This window comes from Acinonyx jubatus, chromosome D1, assembly GCF_027475565.1.
Source record: "Acinonyx jubatus isolate Ajub_Pintada_27869175 chromosome D1, VMU_Ajub_asm_v1.0, whole genome shotgun sequence".
Lineage (NCBI taxonomy): Eukaryota > Metazoa > Chordata > Mammalia > Carnivora > Felidae > Acinonyx > Acinonyx jubatus.
In genome coordinates, this window is record NC_069390.1 from 40,339,739 (window position 1) to 40,355,461 (window position 15,723).

At 38.6% G+C, this 15,723-nt stretch overlaps 1 protein-coding gene, 1 long non-coding RNA gene and 1 pseudogene across 3 annotated transcripts in view; 2 read left to right on the top strand and 1 right to left on the bottom strand.

Moving 5' to 3' along the window:
* The window catches only part of TSG101 (tumor susceptibility 101), a 56,545-nt gene extending 41,267 nt beyond the window's left edge, over positions 1-15,278 (top strand). For both annotated transcript variants that reach the window (XM_027073015.2, XM_027073013.2), the window contains one exon: positions 15,046-15,278. In XM_027073015.2, coding sequence (XP_026928816.1) covers positions 15,046-15,144 — 99 coding nt within the window. In that variant the 3' untranslated portion in view covers positions 15,145-15,278. The remainder of the gene's footprint in view (positions 1-15,045) is intronic.
* On the bottom strand, positions 1,105-14,511 carry LOC128311814 (uncharacterized). Its single transcript, XR_008290440.1, has 3 exons — positions 12,754-14,511; positions 7,146-7,322; positions 1,105-1,414 (listed from the first exon to the last, which is right to left on the bottom strand). It is a non-coding gene; the product is annotated as an uncharacterized LOC128311814 (long non-coding RNA).
* On the top strand, positions 1,865-9,450 carry LOC128311813 (40S ribosomal protein S12-like; annotated as a pseudogene).
* Positions 15,279-15,723: the final 445 nt, after the last annotated feature.

Consider the following 15,723-nt stretch of genomic DNA (forward strand, 5'->3'; position numbering starts at 1 on the left):
TACTACTTTCTGGACATTTTCCCGCTGCTCAGGATCTTTATCAATTCCTGTATCTGAGTTCAGATCCTTCAGAAGGACTCCACTCCATACAGGAACCAAGAAAAAGACATCAAAAATCCTTTTATTACATGGTATTATATAACAATAGTTTTTTAAACCTTAGCAAACCTGTTACAACTGCTGAGTGTTTTTGTTTTTAATGTTTATTTTAGAGACAGAGTACAACTGGGGAGGAGCAGAGAGAGAGGGAGACAGAATCTGAAGCAAGCTCCAAGCTCTGAGCTGTCAGCACAAAGCCCAACACAGGGCTTGAACCCATGAACTGTGAGATCATGACCTGAGCTGAAGTTGGACACTTAACCAACTGAGCCACCCAGGCGCCCTCCAAGTGGTTTTCAAATAGCAATGTTCAACAGAACTATCAAAAATTCAGAGTCTAAGTCCTGCCCCAAATCTACCAAACTAAAATCTCCAGGGATAGAGCCCGTAATTGTATCATCTCAGTGAAGCTTCTCCAAACAAGAAAGTGACAATTTTAAACTTTCAACTAGAGATAAGCTTTAACTTTTATCACTTCAAGTCTTCCATAACCAAGTTTTATATTAATGGATTTCATGGGCTCTTAGAAAAAACTAAACACTATCATCACAGCACCTCTCCTCTGTAATTTTCTCTGTTAATATTAAGAATTTGTGTTACTCGGATTACAGTACTGACCTTTCTAGAGTGTTCCAAGTTAAATATAAACTATATCATATTACTTCGTGCTGTATTAAGAAAGTCTTATAATCTTGGGGTGCCGTGGTGGCTCAGTTAGTTAAGCATCTGACTCAATTCCAGCTCGGGTCATGGTCTCACTGTTCAGGAGATCGAGCCCCATGTCAGGCTCTGTACGGAGAGCTCAGAGCCTGCTTGGGATTCTCTCCCCTCTCTTTGCCCCTTACCCACTCTCTCACGGGTGTGTGCTTTCTCTCAAAATAAATAAACTTAAAAAAAAAAAAAAAAAAACTCTTTTAATCTTCCATACATAGGATTGTAATAATGTTCTGTTTTCAAATTTGTGAGTTTTTCTGGTAGATTAAATAAAATGTGCCTAAATACTAAGAGGGTCTAGAGTGGAATCAAAGTGCTTTTTCCCCCACTCAGGAGCTATTTTACTTTATGATGAACTATCTCTATGATCAACATAGTATAAATATCTTTCAGAGAATGCACAGCTCAGTGGTGCTTTTAGGCTTACCACTCAAGTCTCCATGCTCTCCAAACACCAACCCACGACAGCTTTCAGAATGGATGCCAAGCCTCTGCCCAATCAAGATACAGAAATGGGCAGTGTCCAGATTACAGTCATTCCCAATAACACGGTTTTGGGGAAATGCACTCAACTTCCAAGCTACCTAAGTTAAGATACCCACTGAGAAGAAAAAGTTAATGTCAGAAAAGTTCTTATCTAAAATTATACACTTTTTAGATTTATCTAAATCTGATGTTTTATCGGAGGGAAAAAACCATGGTTCTTTATTCCAACTCCCAACTATATGACAATTCCAACAGTAGCTACCCAATAGAAATATATTATGAAAAAGTATTTTGCTACTTTGCATAGTCCTTGTGCAGAAACATAGTAGGTTCACTCCATAAAAAATTTTGAGAAACATGAGTAAATGAATACTCTGATCAAATCTCTTACCAGTTTGATGCATACAAAGAGTCTTATTTATTTGAGAGCATGTGCAAGTGAGCTAGGGGCAGAGGAAGAGTTGATCATTACTTTTAAAAAACTAGAAATAAAAAGCTGTAATATAAAAACTACAGATGTATAGTTTTCTCCTCTTAGCTTCTACAAAAGACATAAGGTTATATATATATAATTACAATGCTGTCTTGTTGATTTGTAATATATAGACACAAAATAGCACAAAAGTCAGTGAGGGATTGATGCTATAATGGAGGAGAGTTTCTGTATTTTGTTGGAATTAAATGCAAAAATGTGAGGTAGATCATGGTATGTTAAACTGTATATTGTAACTCCAAGAGAAACCACTAAAAAAAAAAAAAAAATCAAAAACCATAGTTCAAAATGAATAAAGGATGGGGCGCCTGGGTGCTCAGTTACAACTCTTGATTTCAGCTCAGGTCATGATCTCCTGGTGATGAGATCGAGCCCCACATTGAACTGCACACTGGGTGTGAAGTCTGCTTAAGATTCTCTGCCCCTCCCCTGCACACTCTCGCACACTCTCTCAAAAAAAAAAAAAAAAAAAAGAAGGGAATTAAAATGGTACTTTAGAAAATACCACCTTAATGCAAACAAGTCAGTAAAGGAGGAACTAAGGAACAAAATAAAAGACATAAAGAAAGCAAATATAAAAATGGCCAAAATAAATCCAAAACATCAATAAAATATTCAATGTGAATAAATCTATTCAAAATGCAGCGTTTTTCAAACTGGGTAAAACAAGATCTAATTATATTGCTCCGTAGAAGAAACACACTGTAGATTTAAAGAGATAAATAGCACCTGAAACAAATATAACACATTATTAACAAATTAAAAAATAAAACATATATAAACAAGTTGAAAGTAAAAGGATGGAAAATTACCATACCAATGGGAACCTAAGTAGTTCTATTTATACCGATTTTTTTAAGTTACTAGAAACAGATATTTTATAATAATAAAAAGATAAATTCATCACTAAGTTATAACAGTTATAAACACAGGCACCTAAAATACATGAAGCAAAATTGGCAAAACTGAAGGGAAAAGTAAAAAATTCAGTAATACAATTGAAAACTTCAACACCCCACTCTTGATTCTGGATAGAGCTATTCAGATAATCAGCAAGGATACAGCAGACCTGAACAACCAAATACTATCAACCAATTAGAACTAAGTGACGCAATATACATGCAGAATATACATTCTCAAGTGAACATGGAATCTTTTTCATGACAGACCATATGCTAGGCCACAAAATAAATCCCAACAAATTTAAGAGAGCTGAAATGCAAAGTATATTCTCATGCCAGCACAGAAATTAGAAGTAAACAACATATAAGGAAATCTGAAAAATTCACGAATATTTCAAAATTAAACACCACATGCCCCTAAGTAATGAGTGGTTCAAAACAAAACCGTAAAAAGGCTGTTCCCCCCACTGCCGAGTTGTACAGAGGCGGAGGCTCAGGTGTGCTTAAGGCTTGCCTCCACCTATGACCCACGGCCATGGCCCGGGAAGGCTCTGCTGCAGGAGGCATAGCAGGCACTGATTCCGTTTCACACGAGGCGCTGAGGACCGCCCTCATCCACAATGGCCTAGCATGTGGAATTAATAATAAAGATGCTGAAGCCTTAGAAAAGCACTAAGCCCATCTCTGTGTGTTTCTCCAATGTGACGAGCCTATGTATGTCAAGTTGGTGGAGCTCCTTTGTGCTGAACACCAGATTAACCTAATTAAGGTTGACAATGATGCGAAACTAGGGTAATGAGTAGGCCTCTGTAAAACTGACAGTAGGAAAGCCCTGTAAAGAGACTGGTTGCTATTATGTGGTAGTTAAGGACTATGGCACAGAATCTCAGACCAAAGGTGTCATCAAGGAATACTTCAAATGCAAGAAAAGAAATAAAAAATTTAGCTCTTGCTCCTCAGAAAAGAAAAAAAAAAAATCTTAAGTTTAAAAGTACTTGAGACAAATGAAACAAAAAATATACCAAAATTTATGGGATGCAGTTTTTCATAGCTTAAAGGGACGTCAATACCCATTAATCCACACTACAAAACAAAAAAGATTTCAAATCATTAACCTAACCTATCTTAAAAACCAAAAAGAAGAGCACGCTAAACCCAAAGGAGAGAGAAGGAAAAAAATAAGATTAGGATGGAAATAAAAATGAAACAAAATAGAAAGTCAATAGAGAAAATTAATGACATCAAAAATGGGTCAACAAAATTGAAAAACCTAGGCTAGCCAAGCTAGATTGACCAAGAACAAAAAAAAGAAGGAATCAAATTACTAAAATCAGGAATTAAAGAGGGAGCCATCGCTATTGACCTTAGAGAAATAAGATTGTTTGGAAGTACTATGAACAACTATAAGCCAACAAATTAGATCATTTACATAAATAGGTAAATTCCTACAAAGGCAAAAACTACTGAAACCTACTCAAATAGAAAATGTGAGATTAAATCAAATCAGTAATCTTCCCAAAAGCAAAGCCTCAGCCCAAGTGCCTTCACTAGGGAATTCTACTAAACATTCAAACAATACCAGTCCTTCACAAACTTCCAGAAAATGGAGGAAGGAACACTTCACTACTTATTCTATGAGGACACTATTACCCAAAGATAGACGAAGACCCCTCTGGAAAAACATTTTCCCTCAAGAATATAAATGTGAACATCCTTAACAAAATATTACCAAACCAAATCCATGAGCAATAAAATGGATTATACATAATGACTAAGGGAGATTTATCCCAGAATTGGTTTAACATCCAAAACCCAACTGGTATAATACATTAATAGAATAAAGTAAAACCCCCAAAAAAAGGTGGTCTCAAGAGACACAAAAAAAGCATTTGATAAAACCCAACACCCATCGTGGTAAAAATCCTCAAGAAACTAAGAACAGAAGGGGACATCTCTAATACAACAAAGAGGATCTATGAAAAACATACAACTAACGTTACACTTAAATTGGGAAATAAGGATGCCCACTCTCACCACTTACATAATACTGTATTGGAGATCCTAGCCAAGGCAATTATGAAAGAAAGAGACAGAGAAAGAAAGAAAGAAAGAAAAAGAAAGAAAGAAAGAAAGAGCAAGAAAGAAAGAGAAAAATAGAAACGCCATTCTGATTACAAAGAGAAAACTATATTCACAGACAATACGGTCTTGTATATAGAAGATCTGAATCTAAGATCTAATAACCTAATCTAAAATCTAAAAAAGTAGAAGATTTGTACACCAAAAACTAGAAAACATTGCTGAAAGTAAAGAGAAGGTTTAAATAAATAAATGGGAAGGAAGACATCCTATGGACATCAACCAGACTTATTACTGTCATGATGGAAATGTTACCAAAATTAGTCTACAGATTCAACATACTCATTATCGAAATCTCTGCAGAGTTTTTTTGCAGAAATTGACAAGCTGGTTCTAAAATGTATGTGTAACTGAGATAGCACCTCACACCAGTCAGAGTGGCTAAAATGAACAACTCAGGAAACTACAGATACTGGTGAGGGTGTGGAGAAATGGGAACCCTCTTGCACTGTTGGTGGGAATGCAAACTGGTGCAGCCGCTCTGGAAAACAGTGTGGAGGTTCCTCAAAGAATTAAAAATAGAACTACCCTATGACCCAGCAATAGCACTGCTAGGAATTTACCGAAGGGATACAGGAGTGCTGATGCATAGGGCCACTTGTACCCCAACGTTTATAGCAGCACTTTCAACAACAGCCAAATTATGGAAAGAACCTAAATGTCCATCAACTGACGAACGGATAAAGAAATTGTGGTTTATATATACAATGGAATACTACTTGGAAATGAGAAAGAATGAAATCCTGCCATTTACAGCAATGTGGATGGTTCTGGAGGGTATTATACTGAGTGAAATAAGTCAGAGAAGGACAGATAATATGTTTTCACTCATATGTGGATTTTGAGAAACTTAACAGAAGACCATGGTGGAAGGCAAAGGGGAAAAAAATAGTTACAGAGAGGGAGGGAGGCAAACCATAAGAGACTCTTAAATACAGAGAATGAACTAAGGGCTGATGGGGGTTGGGGAAGAGGGGAAAGTGGGTGGGTGATGGGCATTGAGGAGGGCACTTGTTGGGATGAGCACTGGGTGTTGTATGTAAGCAATGAACCACGAGAATCTACCCCCCAAACCAAGAGCACACTTTACACACTGTATGTTAGCCGATTTGACAATAAATTATAATAAATAAATAAATAAATAAATAAATAAATAAATAAATAAATAAATAAAATTTATGTGGAAATGCAAAGGACTCCAGAGCCAAAACGATCTTAAAAATAACAAAGTTGGAGGAGTTAATACCTCCTTGATTTTAAAACTTATCACAAAACTATAGTAACTGACACGTCTAAATACTAATATGGAGTGATCTTCATGATGTATTAAACTTAAAGAAGAGGATGGAGAAAAGTGTACAAAGAAACAAAAACTATAAACTAAACAATTTTTAATGGCTACTAATTTTAAAGTGGAGACTAAAGGGAAAAGGGGACAGAGATAGAAGCTAGACTTCCTGTAGTCATGGAAATATTTTATAAAACTATAAAACAAAATTTTAAAAGCATTTCCTCAGTATCAAAATTAAATGAATAAACTTAGGTACTCAGTTTTGGCCTACCCACAGACAAAAACTATTCCAAATGACTACTCCAAATGACAATAATTTTCCTAAATATCTCAGCCTAGATTTCTGAGCTCCAGATTCAGTTAGCTACCTATTTGATATTTCTTCTTGAATGTCTTTAGATATCTTAAATTTAACATGTCCCAATTGGAAGTCTTGATTTTTCTCCCCTAAACCCAACACCCTCTCCTACTTCCCTCATTGACTCCCACCCCCTTGAAAGCATGCCAACCCAGGTAAATGGAGCCACCATCCAATCAGTTGCTTGAGGAAAAAATCTAGAAGTCAGTTTTTATCCCTCCCTGTCCCTCACTACACACAATCCTGCACATTTTATCTCCAAAATATATCTTGAATTTGTCCACTTTATTCATGCACCAGTGAGGAGTTGTGCAATTTTGGAAAGTCAGGCAGTAAACTATAGTGTTACTTTCACTTCTGCACCCTCAATAATCTGGAAACAACTCAGATATGAAAGCCTTTAGAATGTAAACTTTAGAAGTCATTATGATTAAGCAAATTATATAATCATACATCCTAGTGTTTAAGGAAATCTTCATTATAGTACATATACATTGATTACACCTGTGCAAAATACATGTTACATTAGCAAAACCAGAACAGACTCTGGTTATATCACTAGTTTCCAATTTAAATATATTTTCCTACCAAGTTACCAAGCCTAACCCCACCCCCCCACACACAAAAATTCTTCACTGAACATTCAGTCAAAACAAAATTGACCTGGATTGGAAACAATAATCAGTTTGCAGTGGTGACTATATTGGATAATACTGGGAACCATTCATTTAAACATGGACACATTTCGCTAGACTAAATCAAGGTGTGTTTCTCCTCCTTTTATCTAGCGTGCACCTGCTGTGATAATCCCTACGTTGGAGTTTACATTGACAGGGTAATCTGGGGAAAGATTTGAGTAGAAAATACATTATGGAAGAAAACATCTGACATTTAGGTACACATTTCCTGTTAGGGCTCAATCACCACACTGTGTTTACTGAAGACTGGGCTCCCTCGGATCTATAATGCCCACAACACTCTTGTAGTTTAGAGAAATGTCACTAAGTTTTACTAAACTTCAATGTTTCTTGTACATTTTTTAAAAACCTAACATACCTCTTGTACTTCATAGAATAAGAGATAAAAATGTGTATGAGTCTGGTAAATGAGAATATTTAGAGAAGTGGTGTGAAAAGGCCAGAGAGATCTTGGTTCATGTATTTTTTCAAATGATTATCTCATGGGTGCCAAGTACATAAAATACAGTAGTCAAGAACTTAGGTTTTTGAGTCAAACAGAACTGGGTTCAAATCCTTACTCCATTTTATTTAACTTCAGTTCACAGGTGCATCATCTGTAAAACCTCACAGAGCTGTCCTAGGTATTAAATAATATGCATAAAGCGCTTAGCTCTGGCACAAAATAGACAATCAGTTCATGACAACTATCATGATAACCACTGTTACTGCTGCTCAGAGGGACTCAGAGGCTGTAGGAAACCTTGAAACTAAATGAAGTAAAACCTAATGAAATCTGAACAAGAGGCCATGAGTGTACAGAGTAGGGAGCAATCACCTTTAGAAGAACTAAGGAAGTCTTCATAAAGGGAAATAAAGATCCAATTTTCATATTTATTCATGTAGTATTCAAATATTTATAGTATTTAACTATGATATTAACGTTTGCCAGAAACAGTTTGGCATTTTCATGAAAGGGCTACCATGTTGAAGATCCACTGTCCCACCCATCAGTTTGCCTTCATCAACATCCACAAAGGCAAGCTCATCACTCAAGCCCTAAAAGAAATCAGTCAAAAGCAGGGAGGGAGTAAACTTTCTGATTAAGTGGAGAGTGAAAGAAAACTGTTATACTGGCCATCTGTGTATCTTATATTAGGCTCAAAGAAGACGCAGTATGTTCAACATCTCAGGATACAAAAGCCCCAACTAGAGGAGATACAAGTTACAAAGAAGAACGTTTCAGTTCACAATTAGGAAAAAACAGAAACCGTTTAATAAATAGAACAGTCTCTGAAGGTAGTGAACACCTCTTTAACTTAAGCTGAGGCTGTACAGTGATAAACCAGTGATTCTGTAGAAGGAATTTCTCATCAAACTAGGAGCTCCTTGGGGTACCTGGGTGGCTCAGTTGGTTAAGCGTCTGACTCTTGGTTTTGGCTCAGGTCATGACCTCATGGTTTTGTGGGTTCAAGCCCTGCATCAGGCATTGATGGTGCGGAGCCTGCTTGGGATTCATTCATTCTCTCTCTCTCTCTCTCTCTCTCTCTCTCTCTCTCTGCCCCTCCCCTGCTCATGCTGTTTCTGTCTCCCTCAAAATAAATAAATAAACATAAAAAAAAATTTTTTTTAATTAGGAGCTCCTTGAGAATAGGAAGTGTTTATTCATCTGCACTCTGGTGCTTAACCTACCTAGCACATAAGAGCTCAGTAATAGTTTTTAAAATAAATGGGTTAAAATATAAGGCCCTTTCCAACTCTACAAGTTTATAGATCTATAATCAGATAATATTACCTGCAAAAACCAATCAGTACTATATATTTCTAGCATGCTACTTTATATGTCAGAAAGAAGGGAATATAACATATTTGTATTTGCAAAAGAAACACTTGAAGATACACAAGAAACTAATTTAAATGGATGCCTGTAACAGACATAGAGGGAGAGGGTTAATGAAAACATGCTTCTCCATGAGTATCTGTTTATATTAGCTTTATTTTTTAACCTTGTGAGTGTGTTACCTCTTGAAGAATGTTTTAAATAACTACATATTCTTTTATCTTTATACTAAAATTTTCACTGAAAAATAAAATGTGTGAGGTGCCTGGGTGGCTCAGTCGGTTAAGTGTCCAACTTCGGTTCAGGTCACGATCTTACAGTTTGTGAGTTCAAGCCCTGTGTCGGGCTCTGTGCTGACAGCTCAGAGCCTGGAGCCTGCTTTGGATTCTGTGTCTCCCTCTCTCTTCCCCCTCCCCTGCTCATACGCTCTCTCTCTCTCTCTCTCTCTCTCTCTCAAAAATAAATAAAAATTAAAAAAGAATTTTTAAATGACTGTGCTAGTACTGAGAAGTAAATGATCAAACATCTACAACTTATTGTCGGATATTTTACTTTATTCTAAATAATGGAAATCCAAAGCCAAGCACTTTAAATTTTAAACATCATAAGTGATTAGCCTAGAAGTCTAAACTCTATCACAAGGAAAATATTGTTGCTTAATGAGATGCCAATGCTTTCTGGATACTTTGAACTATTCAAAGTGACTGGAATTGTATGTAGCAGAATTATACAGTATTGATAAAATTATCTTTGAAAAGCTAGCTTCTAAAATGTACTATACATCCAGTACCAAAGAACACGCCCAGCATCTTGATTTACATAATCCCATCTCCAATAACAGGAAACAGAGATCCTTAGAAAAAAAGGCTGCTTTGGGCCTGGAGCAGAAAATATACAAGATGAAGAAAGTGCCAGAAAGTAAGGAAGTACTTAAAACAAAACAAAAGCCCTAGGTCAATGAGATATGTCAAAGGAGCACAGTAGCTAACTGAACGAGCTTCCAGTGGCCAAAGCTGAACAATTTGAGAAACAACATCCATGAAGACATATATTGGATTATAACCCAAAACATAAAATAAAATCCAGGAATCCATACTAATATCTACAAATGAATTAATAGAGTGGAAGAAACAAATCTCCCATGTGAAATTCCAAATAATTTATAGAGATACTCCACCCTCAGAGGGAGCATAACTCCCACTCTTTAAGTGTGGGCTGAATACAGAGACTTCCTTCCAAAGAGCATAGTGTGGAATGGGGGAAAAGAGAGTACCTAACACTACCTCAGCTAGGTGACTGAGGTCAACATCAACCACGATAAATCACATTGGCAGTAGGTACCCTGGATATGACATAATGAAAATCGCACTTCGCCTCTGTGTTTTCCCCTCTAAAATCCATAACCCCAGTCTAACCATGAAAGAAAAAACAAACAAACAAACAAACAAACAAAAAACAAGACAAATTTCAATAGAGGGTCATTCTACAAAATACATGACCGGTAATCCTTAAAACTGCCAGCCATCAAAAACAAAGTCTAAGAAACTGTCATAGTCGAAGGGAGCCTAAGGAGACATGATGACTAAATGTAATGTATCCTGGATGGGATCCTAGAACAGAAAATAGGACAGTAGATATAAACTAAGGAAATCTGGGTAATGTATGGCCTTTAGTTAACGACAATGATTATACATTTACAAAAGCATTTATACATTGGTAACATACTAAAGTATGATGTTAATAACTGGGTGTGAGATAAAGATAGAACTCTGTACTATCTTTCAACCTTTCTGTAACTCAAAAACTATTCTTTAAAAAATAAAGTCTAAAAACAAAGTCTATTAAAAAATATTTTAACTCAGTCTCTCTGGACATTTTCCATATTTATAAAAATGAAAGTGGGTAAAATATCCACTCTCTGCACTCGTTATCCGGTGCTTTCTCCCTTTTAACATGCAATTGACTTTTATTCTTTCATTCAACTACTAAGTGTCTATTACACTGACATTGTTCTAGCTAGACTTGGGATACAAGAATAAATGAAATAAAGATGCCTGCCCTTGTGAATATCACATTATAGTAGTGAAAGCTTATGTATTATGGTATAATTCAGTGACTTTCAAAAACATTGCTGTTTCCCTACTAGGTTTATACAATAAATTTCTGCCAATAGAGTACTAAACAATTCCTACTGAGAACTCCTTCCTTATAAGCAAGAAGCTTTCAAGATATCACCACCTCCTTGGATGGAAGAAGTTGCAGAATCTAGGGCCAAAAGAGGGACAGATGAACGGGGGCCTTAACCTGGGACTTTGTAGGGGACTGTGCACTACACCCTCTCAGATCTACAAATGCTGTAATTGTCACACCACACAATTCAAGCTCTGAGAGCTCGTGCCTATCATCTTGTTTTTTTTAGGGCTAGGGCCCAAATCCTCTCAGAAAGGCCCTTCAAAGTAGAGGTAATAAATAAATCTTTTACTTCAACGTTTTCTGTACACTTATGATCTGTATACTTATCTATTCATGCAACTTGAGATAGTCTGTGCTCTTTTTTCTCCTTTGCAAAATAGATCTAATAATTACTTTCAGGGTTTTATTAGACAACATATATAAAGCACTTTTTCATTATTATTGACATTGACAACAAATGTATTGGCTTTCACGTATGCACACTCTTCATTAGCAACGGTGCACCGCTGACAAAGGCATTATAGTTGACAGACAAAATGAACCACTGGGAATTCATCTGATTGCTAGCAGCAGTAGTTAACAGCAGCTGATGTTCTTAGTGCCTTACAGATACTTCTGTCATCTAGCTCAAACCCAGGGCCAGGACCAAAGGCTATAGAAAAGTAGCTTAGGAAATTTTACAGATATCCCACTAATAAAAGCAAAGCATAGCTCCAAGAGTTTATTATGACTTACTAAAACATTATGGGTTCAGATCAGGGTAATATTCTTAGGAGTGAGAATCTTTCTAGTCCTGTGTCTAGCCATTTAACTGGAAGCTAAGTTTATCTGCTACATCAATGCTAAGAACTAAACGCTAAAACTAACCTAACATGGATAAGGTAGAAGGGAAATAAAGACAGACGAGGAAACCGGAGAGAGATTTTTAAAGGAAAAAGACTATTACATTTTGTGGTAGTAGGACACCTACCACAACTGACAGGTTGTGCACTTTTTTCTGCCACCTATTTCTTCATTGCACGTGTATGAGCTGTTTCCTACAAAGTACCCCAAGCAAAGGGGTACTTCATACTGTTATCACATGGGGGAAAGAGTAATATCAACATTCTAACACATATGATACCATCATAAATACTAGAAAAACCAGGGGCGCCTGGGTGGCTCAGCTGGTTAAGCATGGGACTCTTGATTTCCACTCAGGTCATAATCTCACAGTGGTGAGCTTGAGCCCCACGTCACCGGGCTTCCTTCATGCTGAGCATGGAGCCTGCTTTAGATTCTCTCTCTCCCTCTCCCTCTGCTTCTCCCCTGCTTGCACTCTCTCTCAAAAAACAAAACAAAAACAAGCAAACAAAAACCCAAAACCTAGAGAAAGCAGCCCCCTCTGGGTAGAACAATTAGAAAAGCCCACCTGTGCCTCTGGGCTAAGCCTGCAGGGACTGAATAAGGCCTCTACTCACCCCATTTTTAACTGAACACAACCTGCCTAACCATATGCAGTAGCCTTACATCCAAAGAAGGGAAACTTGGTTAACCCTATGGCACAGAACAGAGAACTTACTTTTAGTAAGATGCTGATTATACAGGCTGTTCCAAGCGATCCAGTTCCTATAATGGAGATCTTATTGTGATGAATGGCCTCCTCTGAAGTGAAATTCTTAAGAAGTTCACCTTGATAGTTGCCATCTTGGAAACCTAACAGAGTGAGGAAAAACTGCAAAGCCACTTCCAAATTTGGTGTGCAGTGAGAGTGGGCATATAGAAAACTCCCGGGTCCCCTGGGGGAAGGAGGTGCTGCAGACCCAACAGGGAATGACAAAACTGACTAGCAAAGAAGCTGGGTAGTTTCTAGCCAGCCACCCAGCATCCAGAGGTAAACCAAGGGAAGGAAGAGGAGCGTGGAACAGTTAAGAGGGATTAAGAATTAGTGAAGGCAAAGGGGCGGCTTCACCAAAAGTGACACGACAGTCAGGACAGCTCTTCCTCCCCTCACCACCCCAGTTTTCCCCCTCGCCCAGCTCTTGGCTCCAGAACCCAGCCCAGACTCCGTAAGTCCAGGGCCGAGGACTGCCAAGCACGCAGTAATTCCGGCCACATTCACGCAGGTGAGAGGGCGAGCCACCTCTGACAGGGATGTGTGCAGGCTGCAAGGGACACAGAGCCATCCTCAGGCAAAAGAAATTCACTCCCGCGGCGACCACGCTGCAGCTCATCTACAGAACTCCCACAGCCCAGCTCATGGCCGCCCCCTCAAGAGGCAGATGAAGAGAATGGAGGAAAACCGCAGAAAAGCTGGCTGAGGCCTCAAGAAGGAAAACCATTGGCTAGTGAGGCTGCGCAAGGCCGCGGGCCTTGTTTTGGTCGTAGCACACCTGGCGCAGAAGCGAGGCCAGAATGAGGGTTCCGGTGCATCATGCCTGGCCTGTGCCCGGCCTGCGCCTGCAGCTTGTCACCTGCACCAGTGGAGGGCTGCCATTTTTGTAGTTGGCGGGTTTCAGGGAGGCTCCTTGGGCTCCCGGGCTCAAAGAGCACGAGGTGCAAAAGATAACAATGAATTAGAGAGCCTCCAGCTATCAAATGGGGTACCACTTGCCCAAAACCCATCCCCTGGAAAGCCCAAGTAAATGTATTTCTAACCAAACCTTGTCTGGATGTATCCAATAGGACTTTTTGACTCTCCGTTGCTAACTTTTTCCCAGAGCTGCAGGAGATAGGGACCTCAGTGCTACTTTTAACCACCCACAAAGCGAATAAGTAAAAATTTAAAAACCTGCTATGCAAAGGGGTTTTTTAAATAAAATATGAAACCCTAAGAACTTGATCAGTGCAGGGCTACTTGATAACAATTTTCACAGGTGTATGGGAAAGCTCAACTCATTTATGGGGTAGTTAAATGCAGAACCCAAAATTCCCCTCTCATCCTTTAGTCTGGGATACACCAAGGCTTCTGTTCTCTTGTCCCACCACGTTCTACCTAATTAAGTGTTTCCTAACTCATTTGTGAATCGTAATACATAATACACATCTGACAAATTCTTTTCTAAGAAGTAGAGCAGCTGTTTCTCAAACTTTTTTTCATTCTCTCTCCCTCAAGGGCCTTTTTAGACATTTTCCCCCAATCGTTCAGCTCCACTCACCCCACCATGAAATTAAATATTAAAGAATAAGAGGTGCCTGGGTGGCTCAGTCGGTTAAGGCTCCCACTTCGGCTCAGGCCATGATCTCACGGTTCTTGAGTTAGAGGCCCCGTGTCAAGCTCTGCGCTGACAGCTCAGAGCCTGGAGCCTGCTTTGGATTCTGTGTCTCCTTCTCCCTCTGCCTCGCCCCCCTCACCCCCCCCCCCCACCTGCTTGCACTCGTGCTCTCTCTCAAAAATAAACTTAAAACTTTTTTTTAATAAATATTAAAGAATAAGAGGGGCACCTGGCAGGCTCAGTCAGTCGGTGGAGACTGCAACTCTTGATCTTGGGATTGTGAGTTTGAGCCCCAGGTTGGGTGTAGAGATTACTTAAAAATAAAATCTAAAAGTAATAATAATAAGATGTTGTCTGCTAGGGTTGAACTTTAGGGTTTAGAAACCCTTGTAATATCTGTTTTTTCCACCAACCCCATAACCAATTTAACCCTCTTGGGGTGATATTGCCCCCTGTTGAGAATACACGATGTAGAGCAGTTTTACTTCCTACAGTATTCCCACTGAAACTGTATTTTGCAGGCTTTGAATACCTGCAAGCATTTACTAAAATGAAGTTTTAATTTGGTGTACAAAGAACAGCTTTTAAAAGAAAAGGAAGACCCCTCTATCCCTGCTATCCTAACTAACCTCTCTGATGATCCTGTTTGTGCATTCAAGGGAAGAATTGAAAACAAGGAAAAAGAACAAAATATTGGGAAACTAATCATGTTCAGCAGTAGAGGACCGGAATGCAAACTATTCAAACAGCAAGAATAAGAGTATGAACTGTGACTCTCTGTCCAGTGTGAGCACCTCCACGAGAGCACACGCTGTAAGTCCTTAGGGCCTGCATATGTCTTCTCATTTTTTGCCCTGGTCCCGTCCTAGTCTATAAATTACTTTGGTCCTGATTTCTTTGTTTTTGTTCAGTTGTGTATTTCTTATAGCTACCTTAAATTGTGAAATCAAGGAAATATTTCATGTATGTGTGTGTGGCATATGCATATATATATTAGAAATACATGCACTCATATACATATACATCAATAATCAATTAGTTGATGGGGCACCTGGGTGGCTCAGTCGGTTGAGCATCCGACTTCGGCTCAGGTCACAATCTCGTGGTCCGTGAGTTCGAGCCCCGCGTCGGGCTCTGGGCTGATGGCTCAGAGCCTGGAGCCTACTTCCGATTCTGCGTCTCCCTCTCTCTCTGCCCCTCCCCCATTCATGCTCTGTCTCTCTCTGTCTCAAAAATAAATAAATGTTCAAAAAAAAATAATAATAATCAATTAGTTGAGGTGCCCTAAATACTGTGAGATACTTGAGGGCATAAATCATGTCATATTGACCTCATGA